The following is a 26,658-nucleotide window of genomic DNA, read 5'->3' on the forward strand; positions in this document are numbered from 1 at the left end:
GTGTATATACGTACAGTATATATGCATATGTGTGTATCCATAAAATGAAGAGTCCGTCCTTAAGACTGCTCTACTGTAAAGTGTCTTGAGATACCATTGGTTATGATTTGGCGCTATACAAATAAAAGATTGATTGATTGATATTGTGTCGTGGTAGAAATGCTGGCCGCTAAGCTGGTGGTGTACGAGGAGCAGCAGAGAACGCTGCAGGCTGACCTGGAGCAGTTCACCAAGAGGGCCGCCTCTCAGGTTAGACCTCCTTCACACTTCCTCCTGCCTCTCACTGTCTGACTCCCAACTCACCCCCCACCTTCTTCACCATCCCCCCCACACACACAGGCCAGTGAGTCGGGCAGCGCTGACGACACTCAGAGTCAGCTGCTGGAGTGGCAGGAAATGGTGACGGAGGCGTCGAGCGCTCGAGACCGCGCCCAGGAGGAGAAAACCACCATGGCTCTACGCATCAGCCACATGGAGGAGGAACGAGAGGGTAAGAGCTGCACCTGAAGGCATCACATGGAGCTGTAGAGTAGGGATGGATGGAAGGTTGGATGAAATATTCTGATGACAACAAATTATACACTCGTTTATTCATGCACACCTAATCTGCAGAGAGACCCTCAGACTCTATTTCTTAAACATGAGCTGTGTTCAAATTGTGACACTAGAAGTATACTTCCAAGTTTCCCAAAATGCATCTGGAACCTACAATGACAAAAACCTGAATCACACTCAGGCTAAACATCTCTGTTGATTCTCCACCGTTGAAAGTTCTGAAAACATTTTAAGTGAGAAATACAAAATACAAATTTAATTCCCACATTTTGGAGATTTCATATAGTCCGCCATTGTGCTACTGACAAACTTCCCGGTTCACTTCAACACAAGAGCGAGCCCTATTTACAAAAGTGTTCAAAACTAATGGAAGACAAGAATAGATGCTTTTATTTTGAAAAGGGGATGTTTGATTTATAGCTTGAAGCTGGTCCCAGAACCATTTTACATTCCGCTTGCAATGCATCATGGGGCGGTTGAGTATGACTATGTTGTAAATGTCATATTAACATACTACTCATACTAAGTCTGACATCAAAATGAGTAAGTAGTGCATTCACATTAGATAGTATGAAAAGAATGAGTATGCGAGAAATACCTGGATGTATACTATATAGTACACTAGTCATACTCACACCGTATAATGAAACTGAAAGGAATCCTTCACTGCTTTTGCAAGTTTGGCCTAATAAAACCTTTGAAATATAGAAAATCTATGATTAATAATACACTTATTTTGCACCACATTTATTTTCTTGCCTTTTAAAATTGGGACTACTAATCATGGACTGTTGAAGGACTCCCACCAAAAAGGTATTTTATTCTTAGGGTTTGGGTCTTCATCAGTCCATGATTACTTACTAACTTCAGCCATCAGGGCATCAACTGCACCCTGTTAAGGGGGGGGGGGGGTAAAAACCCCTTTGGAGAGCTCTTTTTCTCTGCTTCATTGTCTACTACCAAACTGTGAAGTTGGAACTGTCGCCCCCTGCGGTCGCCGATTTATTTTTGGTCATAACTGTTTTTGCCTTTTTTCGGTAAACTAAAGAGGTTTACGTCAACATCCTTAACTTTTCCTGTTTATTTCGAGCAACCAAAACCAGCACAAGTTGTTATTTTGACTGAAAAAGCTGCTAAATGACCTAAAAATCAGCCTGAATGTTTCATTCCAATAGGAAACAATGGGATGTTTATTGGCAGTGGGGCTGTGTGACATCATCAATCACGTGATTTGAGGAAAACAGGCTGTAAAACTGTAGTCCACATTTTTAAAGTTAATAAAAGAAATATGGTGCAAAATAATGAAGGGCAAGCAGAATAGGATAGAAAGATAGACCTTCCGAGTGTCCCAGACTAGTTGAGCCGTTAACCATTGATCAGGAACTACCAGCTCCAGCATCAAGACAGCTGCAACAAAAAAGAGAGCGGAGGGCGAGGAGAAGGCACAGACTGCAGGAAAAACATGATGCACTCGTTCCTAGTGGTTTTTATCTCCAGTTTTTCTTTAGGTGCTTTACTCGCTCACTTAATTTTTTACTTGCTTGGAGGTAAACCACACCATGGTTGCACTTAAATTTTGATTATATGTATGTTTATATATATATATACATATATATGCATTTACTAAAATTATTGCAGAAAATTATAATGGAGACCAAATGACAGTCATGTTTGTTTGAGTCGCAAACTTGTGTGGAACGTTCTCCAGAAGCGTCGACATCTCATTCAGGGTCAGTGTTTCATGTCTGACCCCCCCCCCCTTCATGATTGTGTTCTTGTCATTGGGAGGAGATCCCATCACATGGAGCGCCATGGCATCAACCCCCCCTTCACCATCATCCTCCTCCTCTTCCAATCCCTGCTCCAGGGATGGGAGCAGCCACTCAGAATGGTTTCCCATCAGTTTTGTGCATGCAGGCCCCCTCACCACAAAAGCCTCGCTGCACTGCCTGTGGTTCCCCCGTGTTTCACCTCAGTGTGTATGGGGTGGGGTGTGAACTGCAGTCAGTGCATGGGAGGCTCCACCTCACAGTTACACCTGCCATTTGTTCTTCCTGTCCCTCCCCTGTAATGGTTCTGTGTTTTTCTTTGCTCATGCTACCATCCTCTGTTTTCCTTTTCCATCCTGATATCTCAACACACATTTGGGAGATGATTTTCATTAACCTGGGAAGAGAATCACAAAAGGTGAAAGTCGTGCTTAATCAACCTAATCACATGTTATTACTACGCAGTGAAGACTGGGCACAATATTTACTGAGGGATTCCTTCTTCTTTCTTAATGTATCATGGGCTTTGTTTTCAGTCATGCGTTTTAAACTGAGTTTCTGGATGGTTAATGGGATTTTTTTTTAATCCTCAGAAGCTTTATTAGATTAAGATCTGGTGACTAGACTCGTGGTCAGCAACAAAACTCAGCGAGGCTTAGGTCACGTTCCCTCTCAGAAAAGCTCTTCATCTCTAGTTTTTTAAACTCTTGTTGTGTTCATGTCATCTGGAGCCAGTCTGTCAATTCTCCTCATTGATTGGCTGTTTTCTGTAAAACCCTGACATATGGTTGTTGGTTAAAATCTCTGTATAGGTCAGCATTTTAATCATTCCACAGCAGAGATGGGCAAAATTTATCACAAAACTGTGATTGTGTGACCTGAGGAGGGTCACATGATCCACATTCATGTCAGCATTTAGAATAATGACCAATCTGAGCATTAAAACAGCAATAAACAAAAAGTTTTATCCTGTTTTTGTTGTTTTGTGTCTTTTCCTGACATCTTTGTAAATTTTGTCTTTTGGTCTTTTTGTATTTTTTTCTCTAGTTTTGCTTGCTTTTTTGTGTTTTTTTTAAAAGAAATTATTTATTGTATAAAATTAATTTATTGTATTTTGTATATTTTTTTTACCATTCTGTGCATTTTTGTCGTCATTACATAAGTGCCATGTAGGTGGTAATTTTTATAGTTTTTTTTGTGTTTTTGGAGTACTTTTTGTGCATTTTTCTTTTTCTTTTGTGTTTTTTTTTTTTTTTTTTTTTTATTTTTCATGTATTTAGATTCTGGTTTTCTTTATTTTTCTGTAACTTTCTCTGCTTTTTTAGAGTAATGTTTTGTGTATATTTATTTTCATTATGTGACTTTTTGTTGTCATTTTGTTTCCTTTTGTTTCATTTATTTAGATTCTGGTTTTTCTTGTTTTACAATTTTTTTTTCTGCTTTTTGGAATATATTTTGCATTTTTTGTTGTCGTTTTTTTGTGTGTTTTTAGAGTAATTTAGATTTTCTGCAATATTGCATATTTTATTTAATTTTTTTGTGTAATATTGGAGTGAGTTTCTACATTTACTGTGAGGGCCTGTCAAAGTAAATTAATGCGTGTTGCCCATGTCTGTTGTATCACAAAGTACTTTTGAGACAGTGTCATGGATGCACTACTCATCTCTGGCCAAAGAAAGATGAAAATAGAAATGGGTATAATAAAATCCACTCTAACAAACCACTCAGAAATGCAACAAACCAATTGATGTCCTTTATTTTAGAATGATGGAGGTTTTATTTACTTTCTTAGTAGTCTGGTGAATGCATCATCTGGATAGCCTCAGTGCTGCATGTATTTTCTAACACTTCTAACTAATACTATTGAGTGACTGTTTGTCAGAGGTTTGAGCCACATTGAATTCTCCCCTGCTGTAGATAATGGATTGTTCTAAAATAGCTTTGCTTTTACCGCTCCACACCTTTCTGTTCCCTCTCATGCTTAACGCTGCTCCTCTCCATCACTTGCCCATCACCGTCACGCCTCTCTTCACAAAACCGATGGGAACAAGTTTTGTTGTGATTGATTTGACGCTGCTCCGCTTGCATCCTCTGCTGATGAGAAAAAGATCTGAGTGGAAACATTAGTTTCATTCCCATTAGCCCAGCAGATATGTCAAAAAGATGTTTACTTCTGGTAGAAAGCATGAAAATTTGTATATGGGTTTTTTTGAGTATGCTAAATCTATTATTAATGGGATCCATGCTGGCAAACCAATGGTTCCCACTCAAAATCAAGAAATCCAAGATGGCCACCATCCGTATAGCCAATTTGGATATTTGGTCATGATTTTGGTTCTATTTGACATAGAAGCAATGATATCAGTGGCGATTTTATAGATTTTTATAAATCTTAAAATACCGTAAATTATGCTTAGATCAAAATTCAAGATGGCCAGCATCCATATTGCAAATTTAAATCTTACCATAACTTTGGTTCTATTTGACGTAGGAACATGATCTTTGTGATAAAATGTAGGTCCGTGGGGACAAGGATTCTGAGCTTTTTCATGACAATTAGCAGTATGGATGGTCATTTTGGATCTTGCTCTGAGTCTAAGTCATATAGAACCAAAGTTATGACCAAATATCCAAATTGGCAATACAGATAGTGGCCATCTTGATTTTGAGTGAGAACCTTTGTTTTTCCAGTGTGGATCCCATTAAAAATGCATTCAGCATACTCAAAAACCTCATGTACACATTTTCATTCTTTCTTCCATAAGTGAACATCTTAGCCTAATATTGCTACGTATCTGCCATGCTACATCACTCTCATTTTGAATGTTCTTCTTCTCCTTTGCTGTGCAGATCAGGTGTGCATGGCTCCCACCAAGTGTTTCTCACTTCATGCAAACACAAGTGTGTACATACTTAGATCCACCTCTAGCCTTCATTCTGCCTTCGTGTTTACTCTTCCAGCCTTGCTTTCTCAACCTTTGCTGTCTCCACTCTCATGTTTAACATGACAGTGTTGCAAATTGTACTTGTGGTTTTTGAATATTGCGTCATCATCATCATCATCATCATCATCCCCCCACCACCATCTGTCCCTTTGGGCATCTCTGTCTCCTTCCTGTCCTCAATGCACATCTTTACTATGCTCTCCATTCAATACGAGCGTCCCATTATTTCCCTGTGGCACAAAACTGATTGAGGATGACTGGTTCTTTCCTGGCTGCTCCGATCCAGCTCTGGTAACCCGGCAGCAGGAGTTGGAGGAAGAGCTGGCTCAGACCCGAGGGCTCGGTCAGCACAGGGCCAAGAAGCTGGGCTCTCCAGGCCGCCGCAGCCTGCAGGTAGGTGGCCAGGGTCGATGTGTCACCACGGTTTCATCTAATAATGTCATTTTTTATTTGATTTTTTTATGATGTAATTTTTAATGTTTTTGATCAAGTGTTGTTGGTCAGATACAGTAAGTTTACAGAGTTGTGGCAGATTAACCAGATAGCTCTGTAGCATAGTTAGACAATAGGGTAATTCCAGTCATTTCACAAATGGTCCACAAACTTGTCAAGGAATTTTTAGCAATTGTTTCGTGATTATTCAATAAGACACACTGTAATTTTTTTGTTTGATCGTATGGACATGAGATATGGCCAATTCAGTGAGGGGGGTATATTCATGCGTCCTTAATTTTTTTAAAATGTTCAGCTTCCAATATCTCGGGGACTACTGTACATCATATAGGAAACTGAAATTTGGTATAGTAATACAGCTCCACCAACTCTCTCAGAATATTAAAAAATATCTGCTATACATCCTAGCTGGTGGAAATGAAAGCTCCTCAAAATTGGGAAAAAGTTTGTCGGGGTTTGGGTCTGGAACATGTTTAGTCTTTCAGTAAACAACTTAGCATATGTCTCAGCTCCCTGTATATTGATCAGCTTAGAGCTATGAACATAGACTGTTCACATCACTAATGATTAGTCACATATACGCATTGTTTGGGTGACACGCTCTTGAAATCCAAAAAAAATACTTTCTTTTAACTATTTTTATTGGTCAATAACTGCATGTGGGACTGTAAGAAGAAATTTGATCTGTTTTAACTCTTTTTTTAGGATATGAAAAAATGTCTTTAGGTAGTTTTTTGTTTTTATTTTAGACCCCAACTTTGGGTTAATTCACCATTCGCGAATATTGGAAATCCTTTACATGAGGCCATTGTTGCTTGGCTGTGTGTCTTATCATTCATTGTTCATTAGTTTTTTACTTATTTCTTTTTGTATATTCTGAGAGAGTAGGTGAAACTGTATTACTATACCAAATTTCAGTTTCCTATGTGATGTGATGTAGCTCCTGAGATATTGGAAACTGAAAATGGAAGAAAAATAAGGACGCACGAAAATCGACACTTAACCCCCTCATTGAATTGGCCATATCTCAAAAAGTACTCATCTGTATTAGCCACATTTAGAATGTGTCTAACATTTTAAAGTGCTTTGGCACTACTTCAGTGGTAATGAAAGTGTTGTTATAAATGGAGTCTATTTACATTTTAATATTCTCTCCCACAGGAGGATTTTGAGTTCGAAGGGCAAACCTCGTTCCAAGACCCCCGCAGCCACCCGGATAGCAGCGCCCCGATGGAGGGGGAGAACATGGGAGGTTGGTGGCCTGAGTACAGTACTCCTGACACAGGTGTGAGACCCGCTGGACGGCTTCCATTAGCATGCACTTTGTCATCTCCACATGATACACATCAAACTTTGGCTTTATTTTTTCATCGTAACACTGTCAAAGTCGCCTGATTTTGGTGTTGGATTGTGGCTGTTTTTTCCAAATTTCATTTGACCTAAATTTTCAGACATGGCTATTTGGCTTAAAGGTGGATTGGGTTGAATTTATACTAACTTTGAGTTGAGGTGCTGGATATTAACTCCTATTTGAGTAACTGATGGGACAGTTGATACAATCCCAGGAGTTACACATCCATTGGTTCCTCATCACGGTCATCTGTTTTGGTTTGGACGTGTGCATGCTGGTTGAGCTGGCTAGTAACTCTTTTGGGTTCATAGACTGTGGTAAGTTGCTTTCTTTTCCCATGTTCGCATGACCTCCTCATTCTTCCTCATGTCCTGTCATCCTTATTTTAAGGAATTTAATAACACAAAAATAACATTTTGAATAGAAAACGGTCTTTATTTTTGCTTACTTGATTTGGTTTATAGGATTAAACTTTTTTAACTCTCTTCTCCTGTCTTTCACTCTTTTCAATTCAATTTTATTTGTATAGCGCAATTTCTCAATCTGCTTATCAAAATATAATAGAAAGAAAAACCCAACAACATCCACATGAACAAGCATTTAGCGACAGTGGGAAGAAACAACTTCCTTTTAACAGGAAGAAATCTCCGTTAGAACCAGGTTCAGAGGTGGCAGCCATCTGCGTGGACTGGTTGGGGTTAGTGGACAGAAGGACCAACAGAACAGGATAGAGAGATAGAACATCAGAGTGTCCCAGACTAGTTGAGCTGTGAACCACAGATCAGGAACTGACATCATCAGCTTCAAGACACCTGAAACAGAGCAGAGAGAGAAGGACGAGGAGAAGGCACTGACTGCAGAAAAACATGATACATTATTATCAAGTCAGCCTGTCTTGGCCTTGGGCCTCATTCCCAGTGGTCTAGTCAATACTTATTATATAGGTGACCAATCTATTCCTGTTTATTGGTAAGCTAACAGCAACTTCAAGATCTGTAAATGTCACCGTTCACAGACGAGCCCATGTTTGCTCTAGCAGTTAGGTTATGTTATGATTCAGTCCTGTTTATGCGGACTGTAAATCATAACCAGCTACATCAGAATTTGAATCTTTTCCTGTTTATTGAACCTGTAAATGCCACCGTTTACAGACGAGCCAATGTCTGCTCTAGTGGTTAGATTATGTTATGATTCATATTGACTTTCCCTTCTACATTTAGAGCTGCTGTATTCCCTGGTGTTATAGATGTTGATCCAAATTGATAGCAGCACGCATTTGCATTTTTTGTTAACTTTTTGTGGACGTGAGCATTAGTTTTTTGTTCGTAGACGATAAGATTGACATCCACTTTAGCTTTTTTCTATAGGAAGTCCATCAAGGTTGGACAAACCAGAATAAAAATAGCATCAAGTCAATCGCTGTCCTCTTTGTCTAGCAAAGAAACACAAAATATCACAGTAAGAATGAAATAAAAAAACACTTCTTAAAGCTTTTTTCCCATTTTTTTTACAAACTCTAAATGTTACATTGCCATACATCTTTTCTGAAGTTCGTCACATGGTCAACAACACGTTTGTTTATGATGGAGTCGTAAACAAACGTTAAAGCAGCTATTTCTACTTTCAAAAATTAGTTTGCAAGTAAATTCCTATCAGAAGATTTAAGAGAACAAGTTTGGAAGACATACATATACAGTTTAAAAAATGTGAGTTAGTTGGTTAAACAGCTCTAAGAGATTACTATGGTTTAAAAAAATTCCAGTCCATTAAATATTGCCTCCAACATCAATGCTTTAGTAATAGGCACTAAACCTCATTTATTCTCCAATCACTGGCTGCTTAAAGTGTCGGTACACCCCTAGTTTTTTTGCTGACCTGTCATTCGGGGACAATTTTAAAAAGTCCATTATTATGGGTGTTGCTCCTAGAGTAGTTAAGACACGCCCAGTCACAGCAGCCCCGGTCCCACAGTGCTGCACAGTTCCACATGGAGCTGCCAATCAATGCTGGAAACTAGTGCGTCCTCCCATATTGTATATTAGGGGTGGGGCCACAGTGACAGTGATGTCACTGACCTAATCTCAGCCAAAATAAAATTGTAATAGCTCTCATTTTACAAATAAAAATGCGAAATTTAATTACTTTGACTAAAATGTGAAGAGTTGGACTAAAATCAATAAACTACATACTTTATACATTATTCATATATGTATTTAGCAGAAAAAATGGTTTTAGCATGGACTTACACTTAAAGCTTCAGCAGCTCATCTTTAGTGGTGTACCTAATAATGTGGCCAGTCAGTTTGTGCATTTAAAGCTCATTAACTCTAACCTAAAGGTGTGTGTCGAATTCCTTCGTTCCTTTCTTTTTTCCTTCTTTCCTTCCTCCACTTCGTCTGACATCACCAGTGCTCACCTTTTTGTCCTCCTGAATCCAGGCGGCCTGCGATCAGTGGTGGAGGAACTGGAACTGGAAAGAAACCAGCTCCAAGAGCAGATCCTCAGTCTGGAGGATCGTTGCCAGGACCTGGAGGACCGGCTGCAGCTGCAGGCCCGCATCGAGTCGTTACAGGTAACCTGGCTACACACAGACCTTCTGGCTCAGTTGGTTCTTTTCTTTGCTTTCCTTGGCTCTGTGCCGATGTAACTCACCTGTTTGAGTGATCTACATGCATGTTGCCCCTTTCTAGTGGACTGGGCTTTTTTTGTAACCGACCCTTCTAACACAGGTGGCCTTTGATGTAGATGAAGATGAGCAGCCATGTTGGCTCTCTCAGGTGTGTTGGGTCGCTCATGTTGGTGTGCGCCGGAGGTTCCTCTCTGGCGGTGACGGCTAACTGTCTAACAGTGTGGTGTGTTTGTTTAACCTGGTCACTGACACCCATTGGTTAAGTCTAACGCTGTGGTGCGGAGTCACTGGGTGTTTAGAGGCCTCCAATTTTCCACTTCAGAATTTCCCAGATTCCGTTTCAGGGTTTACCCATTTCTGCGTCACGTCACACCTTTCCTTTTGCTTTCAGTTTCATTGTTTTTCCCTGTTTAGATTACTTGAACAGAGTCAACTACTGTTACTAATTTTGCATTTTATTTGCTTCAGATGATGTACTTTTGCACTGAAATTGCAAGAGGGACATTAGTAGGGGTGGGACGATATACAAAGATGAGACGAGACGATACATGATACTGGGCTCACAATAACAATAAGGGATGATACTTTTGGAAAGAGAAAAAAAAGTATGAAAAATAAACTGACTAACTCTGGCCATACGCACATACCGAGTACAACATTTTCAACTCAAGTGAATATTAAATAAACTATATCAGAAAAAAGACAATTTTTTCAGCAACTCTGCAAATATTGCAATACCACTTGAACCATCAATAAAAGGCAATGTTCTAATATTGCATTATATTGTCTCTCCCTTAGATGTTAGCCACAATGCTAAGCCATCAGCCACTCATTTCTCATTTTTTACGGGAGAAATCTTGTGGAAATGCAGATATAACCCCAAAACATTATTTGTGAAATCTTGAATTACCACTAAGGTATTATCTTGACATTTTGCGTGAAATCCAGTGCATCTTGTGATTGGAGATGCAGGTAATCTCACGCAAGCTGAGACTTGATCACCCTGTAGCTGGCCACCTTTGATAAGGGTGTCTAGGGTTTAAAAGGAGGAAATACCCCTTGATTTGAAGGAACACTACTGACGAATCGTCCCAAATTTACATCCTTTTCATCTTTTAATGCAAAGGATGATTTAACATCACGTCCCGTGTTTGATTCATCGTCAGTTCAGCGAAAAGACCTTCAGCAAAACCTGTGTTTGTACCACAGCCTTTTCAGATTTTAATGCAGTCATAATAAACTGAACCTTTTGTTCATCACAAGACATTATAAACACACTACAAATTAAACTTTGCGGGAACTTTCAATCACATGATAACATGATTACTAATCAATTTGTTACACATGGCGAGAGACTTTGAACTGGATTATGGGCGGAATTGGACCTATTTGTCCGTTTGTCACACTATCTATTCAATCACCATTTTCCTGTGAAAAATATGGTGTTAATGCGTGATATTGTCTCAAAAACATGCATGTGAGGCATTATCTTGTCATGTTTGGGCCCGATTTTAAATAAAGAAAGAAAAATAGCTTTTTGTATTTCATTTTTTGTCCGTTTTCTGCGATCACTGAAAAGTGAGTTAAAACACCTAAAACACCTAGCTAGGGCCTCCAATTTTCTGTGACACCAAAGGTGATGCTCTCTCTTCTCTTCAACGTCAGCTTTTATAGTTCGGTTTGATGTTTTGGTGCCTAAATGTAGTTTTTCCCACATTGACCTTTGACATCAGAACGAGTCGGAGAAACTCCAGAGCCAGCTCGCCAGTGTCAGAAGTCAGCAGAGTCGAGATGCAGAGAAGCATCAGTTGGTGGTTAGCAGCCTCAACGAGCAACTCAAAGGGTGAGTTTCAATTATCCACACATTTGATTTAAACAAAAAAAAAAAAAAAAAAAAAAAGAAGTAGGTGCACGTTTATGTTGTTCAGGTGTTGGTGTGAGTGAAAACCAGTCTGATGATGGAGCATCGTTTAATGTCAGGGTTGGGGTCAATTAGATTTTAAAATTAAAGTTATCTCTTAAATTATCCATGTTCAATTACAACTCAGTCATGATTACGGTGACCAGCTTTTTCCCCCCCCAATTACAATTCAAATTACAAGTATTATTTTTGAAAGTCGATTACAATTCATTTCTCAATTACTAAAATTCAATTACAATTAATCACATTTACTGATTCTTTAATAAATAATATAAAATGTATTCTTGCTGTTGTGTTAGCTTTCTGTTAGCATTTCTTAAGATAACGGGTCAGTTTTGACCCATGTCTTAAATCAGCTGTAAAATACACAAAAAATATTATCTATCATCTAATTTGTTTTTCATCCTAATCAATGATAATTTTGGTTTTTATATTTTTGGTGTGGGTGTTCAAGTATTTTTTGTGTCAGTATACCCCTCAATTAAATTTTTGTTAAATGGTAAAATTATCCTCAGTAGAACTAAGAGGTAGTAGCTTTTATAGAATTTCCATGACAATTACAATTACAAAGTCAGTTATCTGACTTACAATTAAATTACGATTACAACAGCAACAGGCTCTTCCAATTTAGATTACAATTATAATTACCTCATAACTGTAATTAATTACGCAATTACAGTTATTATTGACGCCAACCCTAATTAATGTTGAAATTAATTTTTCGTTCAGCTTGAACGACACCCAGGAGTGCCTGGAGAGCTCCCTGATGGAGAAGGAAAACACGCTGGCCAAGACGACGGAGAAGCTAGAGCTCATCAACAGCCTCCAGGAGTCGCTGAGCGAGAAAGAGAATCAGCACAAAGAGCTGAGCGAGAGGCTCGTTCACACCGAGCACACTGTAGGAGCCGCACACTGTTTATTACACTTATTTACTGCGTGGTTTGACTGTTAACATGCTAATTGGGCTCATTGTGCTTATGTTGTCCAGCTGGAGAGTGTTTCCACTAAGTGCAGCAGCTCAGAGAAGCAGTGCCTTGAGCTGAAGGCTGAAGTTGTTGAGCTCACAGAGAAGCTAAATGTCGTTAAGGAAAAGGTAGGCTAATCACGTTTAGATGTAATAATTTAATGCAATTTTTAACTATCTGTTATATACAGTAAAAGATTGTCCCAAAGGTTTTAATTCCTTTAACACGGTCTTAAAATAGAATAGAAATATAACACCCAAAGTGGATCGTACATGTTCTAAATTTGGCCACAGTATCAGAAGATTTGCATCTAGGGCCTCCAATTTTTTGGCATTTACAGAAAACAAACACAACAACTCACCTACATGTTTTAGATAATATCCCACATTTTCACCATATTTTTACATTAAATGGGGCATTAACTTTGTCTGTAGCAAGTGTTTAGGAGAGATAAACAAGAGTCAAACCAGCTCGGTCTCTATTGGTCGCATGAGATCTGTTGTTTTGTAGTGTATTCTTCTTGTCAGCATTTCGGAAGCATAAAAAATTTTAATTTTCGGCAGAATTTTAGTAACTTTAGGTAATTAAGAAAAGCCAATAAAATGGTAATGTTACAGAAATTGGTTGACAGTGAAACAGACATGGGCAACAAAACAAATCCCCTAAAATATTACACAAAATTTGAAAAAATACACACACTGACTCCAAATGCACACGAAGGACAAAAATACCCAGAATTACTCCAGAAGCACAAAAAATGACAACACAACCACGAAAATAGTCTGAAAATACATAAAATGACAGACTTGTACACAAAGTGACTCTGGAAATATAGAAACGACAGGAAAATAGAGTACAAAACTAGACAAAAACCCTTCTTAGTTTTTTCCTTGTATTATTTATCATTCTAAAAGCTGACATAGTTTCAGATTATTTGACCCTTGAATTAGACATGCATGCTTTAGTGAAACCCCCACTGTCATAAAAGTTGTCGATCACTGCTCTGAAACTTTAAATGGAAATTTAGAGGCCCCACACATCTGGTCAGTCAGCTTCCTTTGGTATAATAATCATCCTTTGCCACAAATGCATGTAGTCTTTGTCATCGTTATTATACTGCAATGGAAAATAAAATAGGTTTGACATTTGTCTGTTTTCTTTTCCGGTCTATTTTTCCAGACTCAGAAACAAGAAAGCACCATAGAATCACTACAAACAGATCTTGATCAGACGAACGAGGAGCTGGACAAAATAAACTCCACCCATTTGGAGGAACGAGCCCAACTCATTCATGATCTCCAGAGCCGCGAGCGTGAAATCGACAGTCTGAGGGATGTGATTCTAGAAAAGGACACGGAAATATCAACCCTGTCTGGGAACATGGCTGAGTATGCTGAGCAGGTCTCTATGTTAAAGCAGGAGCTCAAGCTGAAAGAAGAAAGCCTAGTGTGTGTGGAGAATGCCCTGAGTAAGGCAGAGCGAGAGGCCACAGTCATCAAAGAATCTCAAAGCTCAGACCAGCAGGCATTGAACAGCAGAATCACTGATCTGGTGGGAAAACTGAAAGATGCTGAGACGGAGTTCAAGAAGGCCAAAGAGGAAAGAGAAACTAAAGAGGCCGAGGTGGAACATTTGATCATGCAGGTCGAGACGGATCAGAAAACCATGCAGGAGCTCCAAGGGGAGATCCAGAGACACACCGTTAGCCATCGGAATCACCTCTCTGAATGCGAATCGCTCGTAACTTCCCTTAAAGAGCAACTCGTGTCATCTGCCCGCAGGTTAGAAGAGTCCGAGGGACTGCTTTCACTGCTTCAGGACAAAAACACAAGCCAGGAGAAATTGCAGGAAGATTTTACCAACAAGGAGCAAATGTACAAGAAAGAGATCAAGGCCTCCAAAGAGGAGCAGAACAACCTTTTAGTCCAGCTGGAGAAATCAAAGTCTGAAGTTCAGACGTTGTGCAAACAATTAGAAGAGCATGCCCAGGCAAACAAAGATATTAAAAAATCAATGCAGGGAAAAATGGAAACAATCGCAACCCTAGAAAACCAACTAAAAGAGAGCAACCAACATTATGAGTGCGAGAAACAGAATTTCACAGCTGAGCTTCAAAATAAATCTACAAACATCTCACAACTCGAAGACCTGCTACATAAAATAAAGATGGAGAAAGAGCAGCTGCAGGATGAACTGAAAGATCTGAGTGAGGAGCTCCAACTGCAGAAGCAGAACAACAAAGAACTTAATGAAAAGATGAATGAGGGTCTCCAACTAAACCGCAGCCTGGAGGATCAGGTGCACCACCTGAAACAAGAGAAAGAGACTCTTTTAAAGGAAACCACGGAGGCTGCAGTGAAGCTTTCTGCGCTTGTAGCTGAAATGGATTCATTACAGTTAAAAATGTCTACTCTGGAAACAAAACATTCAGAAAGTTCAGAGGTTATTAAGGAGCTGGAAAAAGATAAAGAGTGCCTAACTGCAAGGATGGGAGAGTTAACTAAAGTCATTGAACAAAGCACACATTCAAACTCTGAGATGTTGCTCGAGAAAACAAATGAATGTAGCAATCTTAACCAGCTCCTCAGGGAGAAGGAAGAGGAGATGATCCTTCTGCAGCAGCAGATACAAACCCTGTCGGGAACAGTGGAAGGACTGCAGTGTGATGTGGCAGAGAGAGAGCAGATCGTAGTAGATCTCAGGGCTCGGTCCCAGTCTCTGCAAAGTCAGCAAGCACAGCTCGAGGAAACTTTGTCTCAACTTCGACAGCAAGAATGTAGCTTAAAATCCATGTTGACGGAGAAGGAGGAAATGCTGAGGGAGAAGCAGGAGGAGTTTCGAATCTTGCACGACGAAACAAGAACACAGAAAGATATCGCAACCAAGCTTCAAGCCGAGGCTGAAGCTCTCAGTAAAGAATGCTCACAACTCCGGCAGCAGCTTGAGAGTAAAATACACGAGGCGGAGAATTCAAGCAGGGCTCAAAAGAATTTAAATGATAAGATCAGCGTCATGGAGGAAAATGCCAAGAAGCAACAATCGGAACTGGAGAACTTAACCATGAGCGCCCAGACTCTTTCTGAGGAAAACCTTAAGCTTCATAGTGCATGTGAGTCAAGAAAAGTAGAACTCAATCAGAGTATGAACACTGTATCTGACCTTAATGACCAGCTTCGTGTAGCTCTCGATCAAAACTTAAGTCTGAGTGAGAAGATTGTCACAATAAAAGAGGATAATCAAAAGTTACAGGAGGAGCTAGGACAAAGCAAAAAGTCCATCTTTGAACTCGGCAATGAAAGAAATGTACTTCTGGAGAGGTGCTCAAATCTCCAAAATCAGACTGCAGATGATCAGAAAACCATTAACGGTTTGTTGACTCAGAAAGAAGAGCTATTGGTCAATGTCAACAAGTTACAGGAGAATCTTAAAGAAAGCGAGCAGTCCATGTCGGGGCTGCTCAAGAAGATGAATGAATGTGCCACCTTGTCAGACATGCTGCAGCAAAAAGAAAAACATATTCTAGGCCTACAAGAGCATGTGACAGCTCTACAAACACAACTCAGTCAATTAAAAGAGTCTTTAAATGACAAAGAGCAAAGGGTTACAGAGCAGACATGTCAGATGGAGGCTCAGCAGAACCAAATCACGCAGCTCGAGGACACGATAAGTATGCTGCAGGAGCAAGGAGTTGTCCTGAAGTCTGGGCTAATGGAGAAAGACGCAATACTTATGCAAACGGCTAATAACTGTGAGGTTTACCAGAGTGACCTTAGCATGCAGAAAGAGCTCATAGCACAACTCCAATTAGAGGTGGATTCACTTAGAAAAGAGAATTCAGAGGAAAAATTACAAATTGAGAAGAAAAATCAGGTGTTAAAAGAAACTGTGGATGAGATGAGAAGCTATAAAGACGAACTGAACAAACAAAACGAGTTTGTGCTGTCACTCAGTGGCCAGCTGGGGGCCATGAATGAGAGCACAGCTGAGAAGGAGGCAGAAATCATCAACCTCGCATTGTCTGTGCAGAAACTAACAGAGCAGAATAGTCAGCTGATCCAGGACGGGGAGCAAAAGAAGGTGGAAATAATTGATTTTAAAGACAACATTCAAGCTCTTAATGAGCAGAACGCAAGGTTAAAATCTGAACTTCAGAAAACAGTGCTGGAGCTGTCCAAGGCACATGAACAGGTGACAAATTTCCAAACTACGATCTCGGAGAGAAATGGCAAATTCCAAGCTGAGAGTTTAGAGAAGGAAAAACTCATTGAGACCCTGAAAGAGAAGCAGGCTTTGATCCAGCAACTCAATGACAGAAACATGCAGCTAGAAGAGGAAGTTAAGCACAAAGCAATCGCCAATGATCATCTGCAAACACAAGTCAAAGAACTCGAAGGTGTTCTCAGTGATCTGAAAGGCCAATTGGACAATCTTACATCAGAGTCGTACACTCTCAAAAATACTTTGGAGATAAAGGAGAAATCAAGTCTGGAGTACCAAAATCATTCAGCTGCAACCATCAAAAATCTTAACATGGAACTCCAAGCCAAAGACGTTCAATGTGAAAGCTTAAAAGAACAGGTATCCCAACTTAAAGAATCAGTTGAAAAACTCAACTGTGCCCTTCAGGTGGAGATATCTAAAGTCGAAAACCTTAAAAAGACCGTGGAGAATAAAGATGAAGCTATGTCAGCTCAAACAAATTATTTGCAGATTGTTCAAAGGCAAGTTGATGAAGGTTTACTACTGAGGACCAAGATGACTGAAAGCACAGAGCTGGTGTCGCAACTACAAAGCCGTTTGCAGCAAGCGACTACAGAGTCCAAAACCTTCCAGAAATCTGCTGAGGAAATGCAAAATGCATTCAAAAACCTGCAGGAGAAATATGCTGCTAACACAGAGGATCTGCAAAACACGAGGTCGCAGCTGTCTCTGAAGATTCAGGAGGTTTCAAACCTCACAGCATTACTTGATGAGTCCAGCATTGAACATCAGGCAGTAAAGACCACAATTGAATCTCTTAGAAAAGAGTTAATTGAGGTCAACCAGAATCTGGAGGAAACCAAAGTCCTGAACTCGAATGTCTTAAAGAAAAAAGATGAAGCTTTGTCTTCTCACCAAGTTAGCATTTCACAGCTAACGGTGGAAATTGAAAAACTCAGATCGCAGCATCTTCAAGTTGCCGAAAAAATGAATGCACTGACTGAAAACCTAGAGCAGAGGGAAATGGCTCTTCACGCTATCAACAATCAGTACAACACTCAGGCCAAACAAGCCTCTGAGCTGGCATCAGAGCTGCAGAAAGTCAAGGGCCAGAATAAGAGCCTAACTGAGGAGGTGGCTGCTTTGAATGAAGAGCACCAGAAACTCTACTCCAATTTTGGTGGTGAAAACACACAGTTGCAGGAGGAGGTTGGGAGACTTCTTACTGAGAAGCGAGAGCTGGAAAAGAGCCGTCGCCAACTGGAGGAGAAGTGCAGCAGCATGAGTGAAATGATTCAGCAAGCAGAGTCGGAGACGCAGACCCTTCAAGCAAAGGTTAGTGTCAAAGATGAGGAGGTGTCTCAGCTTAAAGAAAGGGTCAGGAAAACAGAGCAGATCCTGCAGGACTCTGAGAGAGAGTGGCTGTCAGTGCTTGATAGAGAGAGGAATGTCCTTGCAGAGCAGATGAAAAGTGTTGAAAACGAGATGGAAATTAAAGATGTTAAATTTACGGCTTTGAAACAGGACTTGGATGGTTTGCAGGAGAAGCTTGCCGAGGCTTCCTCAGCGGTTCAGCAGGGATCTGATCAGTTAAATGTCAAAGAAATGGAGGCATCAGCATCCAGAGTCCAGTTGGAGAAGGTGTTAGCATCTATTCAGGAAAAAAAGATGGAGAACAATAATTTGAAACAGACTCTAAAGACTGCTGAGGAAGAGTTACAGAGACTTATTGTGAGGAAATACAACACAGGCGTGACAACTTTACAGTTTTCCTTTAATGAAGAAATGGAAATAAAGTGCCTAATTAAGGCATTACAAGATTGTCATCAGGCTGAGGTTGATGTATTGAATGTTGAGTTGAGTAAAACTGTGGCAAATTTGATGGAAACAGAGAGCAGTGACAGCAGCAAGGGTCAGCAAATTACTCTTTTGCAGGAAACTATTGGGAATTTACAGACTCAACTTAATGCTGAGATAGAGAATGCAAAGGGAGCTGCTGTCGAGCACTCATCTCCTCATGATGAGTTGAGGGGAAAAGAAAAGCAAATCAGTTTTCTTAGCAGTCAAATTAGCCAGCAGGTGGAGCTGCTCGCAGGGCTCAGTCAGCAGCTAAAAGAGAAAGATGCCTCTGTCGCACAGATCATTGAGTCTGCCTCAAATGAGAGAATGAAACGAGAGGAAGAAAAATGTTTGCTGCTTGCCGAGCTTGAAAGTGTAACACAAGCTCGTCAAGTCACAGAAAAGAGGCTGGAGGAGATTTCTCAGCAGCTGGATGAGCATCTTTTATACTGTCAACGGGAAATGGAGGCAGTTAATTCAGAAAAGGTTCAGTTAATAAAGGAAAAGGGTGATCTAAAAAATGAGCTGGCAAAACTATCCAAAGCAACAGAAGCCACAAAGAAGAAGCTCCAAGCAGCACTGGTTGTAAGAAAAGACCTGCTGAAGAAAATTGAAGCATATGAAAAGCAAATAAAAGATCAAACAGAGTTTGAAGAAAAGATGTGTTCTCTTGAAAAGAAACTTCAGGTAAAAGAGGAAGAAATTCACCACCACAAAATAGAAAGGGAAAAACTTGTGGAGCAGTTACTATCAGAAAAACATACTTTAGAAGTCAGTCTGTCTGAAGCCGAAGAGTCAGTCAGAGAGAGGGAGTCCCTCCTTGATCAGCTGCAGTTCAGTGCTGCTCAAAAGACAGATACATTTCAGAGAGACCAGGACAGTTTAAGAAAAACAGTGGGAGAACTTCAAGATGAACTTCAAAAATGTAAAGAAGAGCTTCAAGTAAACTCTTCCTTCAGTGCCACTGCTGTGGATTTAGAAAACAAGCTCGAACAGTTGAAGTCGGAGAAGGTGATGTTGCAGAAAAAGGTGCAGGCTGCTCTATTAGCACGCAGGGAGACCCTGAAGAAGGCTCAAGAAAATGAAAAGCAGTTGACTCAAGAAGTAACTGAACTTAAAGACGACTACAAAGCTCTGCTTGAGCAACACTGTCAGCAAACAAACAAACTAAATGACATGCAGTTGAGTGCCGAAGAGAAGGTCAGGGAATTAGAGGAGCTTCGTAAAGCTACCAAGTCTCATCTGGAGGAGTTGGACACTTTCAGATATCTGGTTCAGGAGAAGGATCAAACTCTTCAAGACCTTCAAATGTCTTTGGCTGAGAAGGAGAGGCAGTGCGATTCTCTATCCAACCTTCCAACAGAGCTGGAAGTACTTAACTCCAGATGTGAAAGCTTCTCTCTTGAGTTGGCAAATAAAGAAAAAGCTCTTAAAGAAATGGAGCAAAGAGAAGGAACATTAAAATCTCAACTTAATGTACTTGAGAGTGATCTGGAGAAAGCTAAAGCAGAAGTTAAGGAGAAAATGGAAGCAGTGGAAAAGTATGAGAGAATGCTTAAAGAAACTGAACATGAAAATCAACCATTGTTGGATAAAATATATGCTTTGGAGAACGAGCTGAAAAAATGTGCATTGGTATTAGACGAGTGTAATCGTACAAACGAGGAGAAGTGTAAGATTTTGATGGATGAGAAGGAAGCTCTTTTAAAACAATGTGATCAGGTGAAAGTGGAGCTTGAGGAAACTCTGGCTTTAGTTTTACTAAAATCATCAGATATTTCCTCCATTGAAAAGTTACTGGCTGAAACACAACAGCAGCACAAAGAGGCTAAAGACATTTTGACAAAGGAGCTTGAAAAGGTTCAGCTGCAGTGCTGCGATATTCAGAGAAATTTGGATTTATTAAAGCAAGAGAAAGAGAACTGTGTCGGAATAATTGGTGAACTTGGAGACGAGGTGACCACACTGAAGAATCGATTGAAGAAATATGAAACATTACAGGAGGTGCAGGTTGCACCCGTCATCACACTGGCAGAGAACAACAAATGTGAGGTCTGCACATCACCAAAGTGTGTTGAGATATTTGACGCTAAGCTGAAGGAGAGAGAAGCTGCCCTGTTTGTGTTGGAGGCTCAGGTTATGGACAAAGACAGACTAATTTCTGCTCTTGAACAACAGTTACAGCAGCAAATAAACAAGCACGAAGCTGCAGTTGAAAAGATGAGAGTAGAGGCACAGGAGCTTCAGAAATCCAGAGATGAAGGCAACAGACTTACTGATCAGGATAGCCAAAGTAAAGTCGCTCTTTTGACCAGGAAACTTCACGCAGCTTTAGGTTCAAGAAGGGAGCTTTTGAAGGAAAGTGCAGCCCTTAAAGATGAATTAGACAAACTCTCATCAAAAAACAAAGCCAAAGAAGAAGAGTGTTCTACCCTAGAGTCAAGAGTGTTACATTTGAAGCAACTAAATATGGACCTGGAGAGCTCTGTCTTGTCTGTCACCAAAGAGAAGAATAGACTGAACACCGAAGTGGATCGCATCCTTTACGATAACCACAACTTGTCGGCGGCCTGCGATAGTTTAAAACTAACTATCGAAGACATCACTCAGCAGAAGCGAGCTTTTTCGTGCCAGCTTGAATCCCTGAAAGATTCTCAGACAGATGAGCTCTCGAATTGGAAGTCGAAGCATGCAGAGCTGAAACAGGAGTACGAGTCTCTCTTACAAGCATATGAAAATGTGAGCAGTGAAATGAATAAGATGAGACAGCTTTTAGAAGGCTCCAAAAGAGAGAGGCAGGAAGCCGTACGCAATTTACACAAACAGGAGGCAGAGATGGAGAGATTGGATAAGCACGCAAATGAGTTGGAGGTAGAAAATGAAAGACTTAAAGAGAGGGTGCACCAAACTTCCAAGAAGGTGGACCTCAAGATTGAAGAACTGGAAAAGGAAAATCAGGAGATTAGAAACGAGCTAATGGCTCTTCATGGAAACCACAAACTTGTCATACGTGGGCTGAGTGACGAGAAGTTGCAGCTGGAGGCTGAGATATGCCTGCTTAAAAAGACTTCAGAGGAATTCCAAATGAGGTTCACTGAGATCCAAGCTGAAAATAATCAACTTATGACAAAGCTGGAAGAGGCAAATTTTTCAGTGCAAAAGAAAGTCTTGGACTCCTCCTCATACACAAATATACAGCTTAAACTCGATGAAGCTTTGGATCTCAACAACTCTCTTACTGCCCAGATCAAGGCCCAGAAAACGGAACTTGCTGCTCAGATGGAAATCAACAACTTGTTGCAAAAGGAAAAGCAACATTTTTCTGATAAAATTGAAAATTTGCTAAATGATCATGAGTTGCAGCTGGGGAAACAGGATGAAACCATTAAAGATCTCAAAGACATCATCGATAGGCACAGCCAGGAGACCATAAGCCTGAACGAGAAGGTGAGAATCCTAGAGGATGACAAATCTCTACTTCAAGAGGAGCTGGAAAACATTCAAGAGATTTCAGACAAAGTGAAAAATGAAAATGAATATTTGGAAACTGCGATCCTCAAGAGTTCTGAGAGGATCGATGAGCTTACAGAGTCTGGCCGTGTCCTACAAACCCAAAACGCCCAACTGTCTGCTCAGCTCACAGCCACTCAGGAAATGAGCAACCAAGTGCGACATGAAAAAGAGCAAGAGCAGCTCAAGTTAGTAAGAGAGCTCGAGGAGAAGCTTAAGAAGGTCCAAAGAGGCAACGAAGGAACCAAGAATGTCAAGAAAGAACTGCAAGAGCTTCTCAAGGAAAAGCACCAAGAGATAAATCAGCTGCAGCAAAACTGTATCAGATACCAGGAGCTGATTCTAGATTTAGAGAACTCTCTGAAGAGCTCACAGTCAGCTTTTGCAAGCCTAGAAAAAGATTTTAAGAAATGCTCAAAGATATTGGCCTCAGAAGAAGAACATGTACATTGTAAAGCCGAGTTAATTAGGCACAAGGCTCTGCTCCAGGAGGCTGAAGAGAAAATAGCTGGTGTTCAATCTGAAAGGGATGATTTGGCTCATCAATTATCTCAGCAGAGTAAACAAATGGACAGTCTGAAAATGGAGAAGACACAGTCGTTACACAATATTGATGAAATGCAACTAAATGCTTATGTGGAGAACCATGCAGAGTTACAGCGACAGATAGAGGACCTTAAACACTTGAAGATTAAAGAAAGTCAAAGAGTTTCTGAGCTGAGGCAGCAACTGGATTCTCAAGATTTACAGATAAACACATTAAACAGAGTGGCTAAGACAAATGAAACAAAGCTGTCCGCCTTGTCTTCTACTGTGCAGGGAGCAGAAGCCACCAAACTTTGGAATGAGTTATTTGAAAAGACCCTCCAGCAGAAAGATGACCAACTCCTGGAGCAAGGTTTAATGATCAAAAGATTTCTGGAAGACATGCGAGGGAAAGAGAAAGAGGTGAACGAGCTGCGAGTGGTTAAGTCCAGGCTAGAGAGGACATTGAACGAGTACTCTGTTGCTGCTGCTGCACAGCAGAGACAGCTCTTCATTCTGAGTGCCAGCAATGTTGAGCTCAGTGAGAAAGCCGAGCTCATGACAATACAGCTTAAGGAACTCAGTGCTCAGGTCGAAAGAACAGAAAGGGATAAAATTGCACTAACCCGACAGCTCGCTGACAAAGTAGACGCCACTTCACAAATGCAGCTCACTCTTCAGCAATTAGAGAAAATAAATGCTGACGCAGATGCTGAACTGCTTCATTTACACTCTGAAAATGACAAGATTCAGGCTGAATGTGAGAAGCAGGAGGGAATCTGTCTGCAGCTCAAAACTCTACTACAAAGCAAAGATGCAGAGATTGACTCCCTGTTGTCATGCAAGGATGGAGAATTGTCAGGTTATCTGGAGCAACTCCAGTCTAACTATCACACCCAGTTGTCAGTTTACGAAGATAGGCTGACATCTTTGCGCTACAAAAAGGAAAAGGCTGACAGAGAGCTGAGATTGCTTGAGGCCAAGGTGAAAAGTCAGCAAGTTCAAGTAGAGAGGGCCATAAAGGAGAAGGAGCATATAGGAATTAAATTTGAGTCCTTCAAGAGTTCAATGGTGTCGTTACAAAATGAGCGAGAGCAGCTGATGTCAGAGCACAGGATCCTCAAAGCAAAGAATCAGTTAGGCCTCGTGGGTAAAGACGGCTTGGCTGAGGGAGAAAGTGGTGCAACAAAAGGACTCAAACATGAAATCAGGAAACTCTTACATCAGATGGATGATCTTAATTCAGAAAATGCCATGCTCAGGGCCCAGCTGGTGCGCTACAGGGAAGACCTAAACCAAGTTTTATCCCTTAAGGACAACCAGTTGAAGGTTTTGCTAAAGAAGCAGCAGGATACGATCCAAAGTCTTGAACAACAGAAATCTGTAACTGAAAAGCAGCTCAGGGACTCTCGGTTGGATCTCCAAAGGGAAGAGGAAACTAATAACATTTTAAAAGATGAAAACTCAAAACTTAAAACTGAGGTGTCCAGACTTGAAGGTGAATTATCATCCCAGTCAAACGAGAGAGCCACTACACCCGAAGGTAAAGTGATTATCAACCTGCGGGAAGCTGTAGCTGCCAAAGCTGTTGAATGTAGTGAACTCCAGCAAAAGCTGCTGTCTCAAAAAAGCTCCACTGATGAACTTAAAAGCAAAATACAACAACAGCAGAAGGAAACTGAGAATAAACTATCTGAAGCAGAGGATGAATACAATGGTCACCTGCACAGCTTTGAGCGTGAGATGAACCTAATGAGGACTGAGCGAGAGACGGCTGATCAAAGGGTTGCAGATCTTTCCGCTGACCTTCTGGAAACAGAGCAGCAGTTAACTAAGGCCAGGGCACAAAGCAAAGACTTAAAGACTCAAAACGAATCTCTCTGTAAGGCCATGGCTGCTTTACAGAATGACCGGGACCAGCTTATTGAGGACTTCAAGATTCTCCGAAACCGTTATGATGAAGAGCTCCGAAAGACTCAGGCTGCCCTATACAAGGCTGAGCGCAGTCTGCAGGACACAACTTCAGAACTGGCCATGTTTGCAAAAGAAAAGGACATCCTCATTCACAAACTGAAAGCTTTCGAGAGCAAAGACGTACCTGCAGAACTAAACAAGTTGTTGGACGAGCTCTCAAAAGCCTTGTCCGAAAAAGAAAAAGAACTGAAGCTGGTGGTTTCTGAAAATACTGCTTTCAGCAGGCAGCTGTCGGCCTTTTCCAAATCCATGGCAAGTCTCCAAAACGATCGTGACAGGCTGATGGATGAGCTTGTCGGAGCCAAAAGAGTAGCTGAGTCCAGGCAAGGGTCAAGCACAGAAACAGTGATAAGTCAAAGTATGGACATTGGCGTTGGTGCCTTCCTGAGCGAGCCAGACCAGCCGGTAAGTCAAGTCATCAGCTGTTGTTTGACTTTGGCTGTTGCTTGCACTTCTGTTACTGGTTGTGGGGTGGTTGTGAAAAAGCATGTTAAGCCATGACACGTGTTGGCTAATGTGATGATTTTACTGGTAGAATTAGTAAATAGTACTTGAAATGCTTGGAAACAATTGATCTATTGTCTAACAGATTTCTTTTACTTTTAAACTGACAAGTTTAGGAAGTTTGGCATTTTCACTGGTCGGGTTGTTTTCCCTTGTGGTTGTGCTTTTTGTTTGGGTTTTCTTCATGTTGCATACTTCTCTTATTTTAATTTGTAGTGAACAAAGGACCAGGTCATCTTTTCCTGACCATGCTTTATTTAAATACATTAGCTATTAACTTACCAAACTCCAAGTAGTCCACTTTACTATTTCTACTAGATCTACCATCTGCTGGATGATTAAGCATCTATTCATATCTCGCCATTAGTTGCCATGGCATGCATGTTGTTTTTGTAATTTTTTGGTTAAGAGAGAAAGACTGTATCAAAAGATGGATGACATGCCTTAATTCCTTACTCATTACATCACAATACAGAGAAACGCACAAACTATTTTCTTATACAACCTTTGGAAAAAAGGGATTTGGAACCCAAATGACAAAGATAACTCAACTGAAAGATGATCCTATGTAAGCTCTACTAGTATGAATGAGGGGCGATTTAGAAGCTGTATATGCAATAAAAAAGTACTTTAAACTCACGCTTGTGGAGATCGGCGTGTCTGACAAACTGTGATGTAGTGAATGCTCGAAGAAGTGCTCCGTTCACGTAACTTGCATTAAAAAAAAGTAAAATTGTGATTATACTTCTTCAAAATTCATAAAAACAACATAATATGTGCAATCACATTTGTTAACTGAAATAATGAAATTATTTGAGGGCTCAATGTTCAGCAAGGACGTTCTCTCTTCCCCACCATTTGTGCTGTCATAGGGGGCGTGCCCTCCATTTTGGAAACTACTGCAATTGAAGATAATGGGCTCGTGATAATAATGTGATATTTTTGTAAAGGGGAAAAAAACAAAAAAAAAAAACTTTATATCTGGACACTTACTTAATCTAGGTATGACCTTTTCAACTGAATAGGAATATAGATTAAAAAAAAAAAAGCATAATATGTTGTGTAGTAGATCAGGTCAATTTTTTTTTTTTTATTCTCCTAACTTTATTGTGCTGCACCACATTTTCGAATTACTATTGTTCTTTTCCTGGTTAGTGTAACATCAGTATTAGCATACTTTAATCTTCTTGGTCTTCTTAGAAATAACATCATCCCGTTAAAGGAACAGGATGGCATGTAACTAAGCACAAAAATGTCACATTGAAATTATATTTCATCATAGACAAAGGATAAGTGAACGTTGATTGGCTGAAATCTCCAAAAAACCCGCAAATTAATAAACATTTCATGTGTTTGAGGCTAAAAAATGATATAAATTACCCCAAAGACATTTCTGACATGAATTAGTAACAAAGCTGTTTTTTTTTTCACCTTTAGAGCGATCATGTAAAGTCCGTTCATGTGATTGGTTGCGTATCGCTTTGACCAATAAAGATTTCGTGTAGTTCACGTATGAAC

General features: G+C 40.3%; 1 protein-coding gene across 5 annotated transcripts in view; it reads left to right on the plus strand.

Moving 5' to 3' along the window:
- LOC114460647 (golgin subfamily B member 1) overlaps window positions 1-26,658 on the plus strand; it is a 49,140-nt gene that overhangs the window by 16,118 nt on the left and 6,364 nt on the right. For 2 of the 5 annotated variants that reach the window (XM_028442559.1, XM_028442569.1), the window contains exons 13-21: window positions 158-249; window positions 340-491; window positions 5,512-5,662; window positions 6,884-7,007; window positions 9,512-9,645; window positions 11,436-11,545; window positions 12,353-12,521; window positions 12,612-12,716; window positions 13,768-25,041. In XM_028442559.1, coding sequence (XP_028298360.1) covers window positions 158-249; window positions 340-491; window positions 5,512-5,662; window positions 6,884-7,007; window positions 9,512-9,645; window positions 11,436-11,545; window positions 12,353-12,521; window positions 12,612-12,716; window positions 13,768-25,041 — 12,311 coding nt within the window. The remainder of the gene's footprint in view (window positions 1-157; window positions 250-339; window positions 492-5,511; window positions 5,663-6,883; window positions 7,008-9,511; window positions 9,646-11,435; window positions 11,546-12,352; window positions 12,522-12,611; window positions 12,717-13,767; window positions 25,042-26,658) is intronic. The other 3 variants (XM_028442594.1, XM_028442578.1, XM_028442585.1) reach the window with 3 other exon arrangements.

The sequence above is a fragment of the Gouania willdenowi genome, chromosome 3 (genome assembly GCF_900634775.1).
Source record: "Gouania willdenowi chromosome 3, fGouWil2.1, whole genome shotgun sequence".
NCBI classification, from domain to species: Eukaryota; Metazoa; Chordata; class Actinopteri; order Blenniiformes; family Gobiesocidae; genus Gouania; species Gouania willdenowi.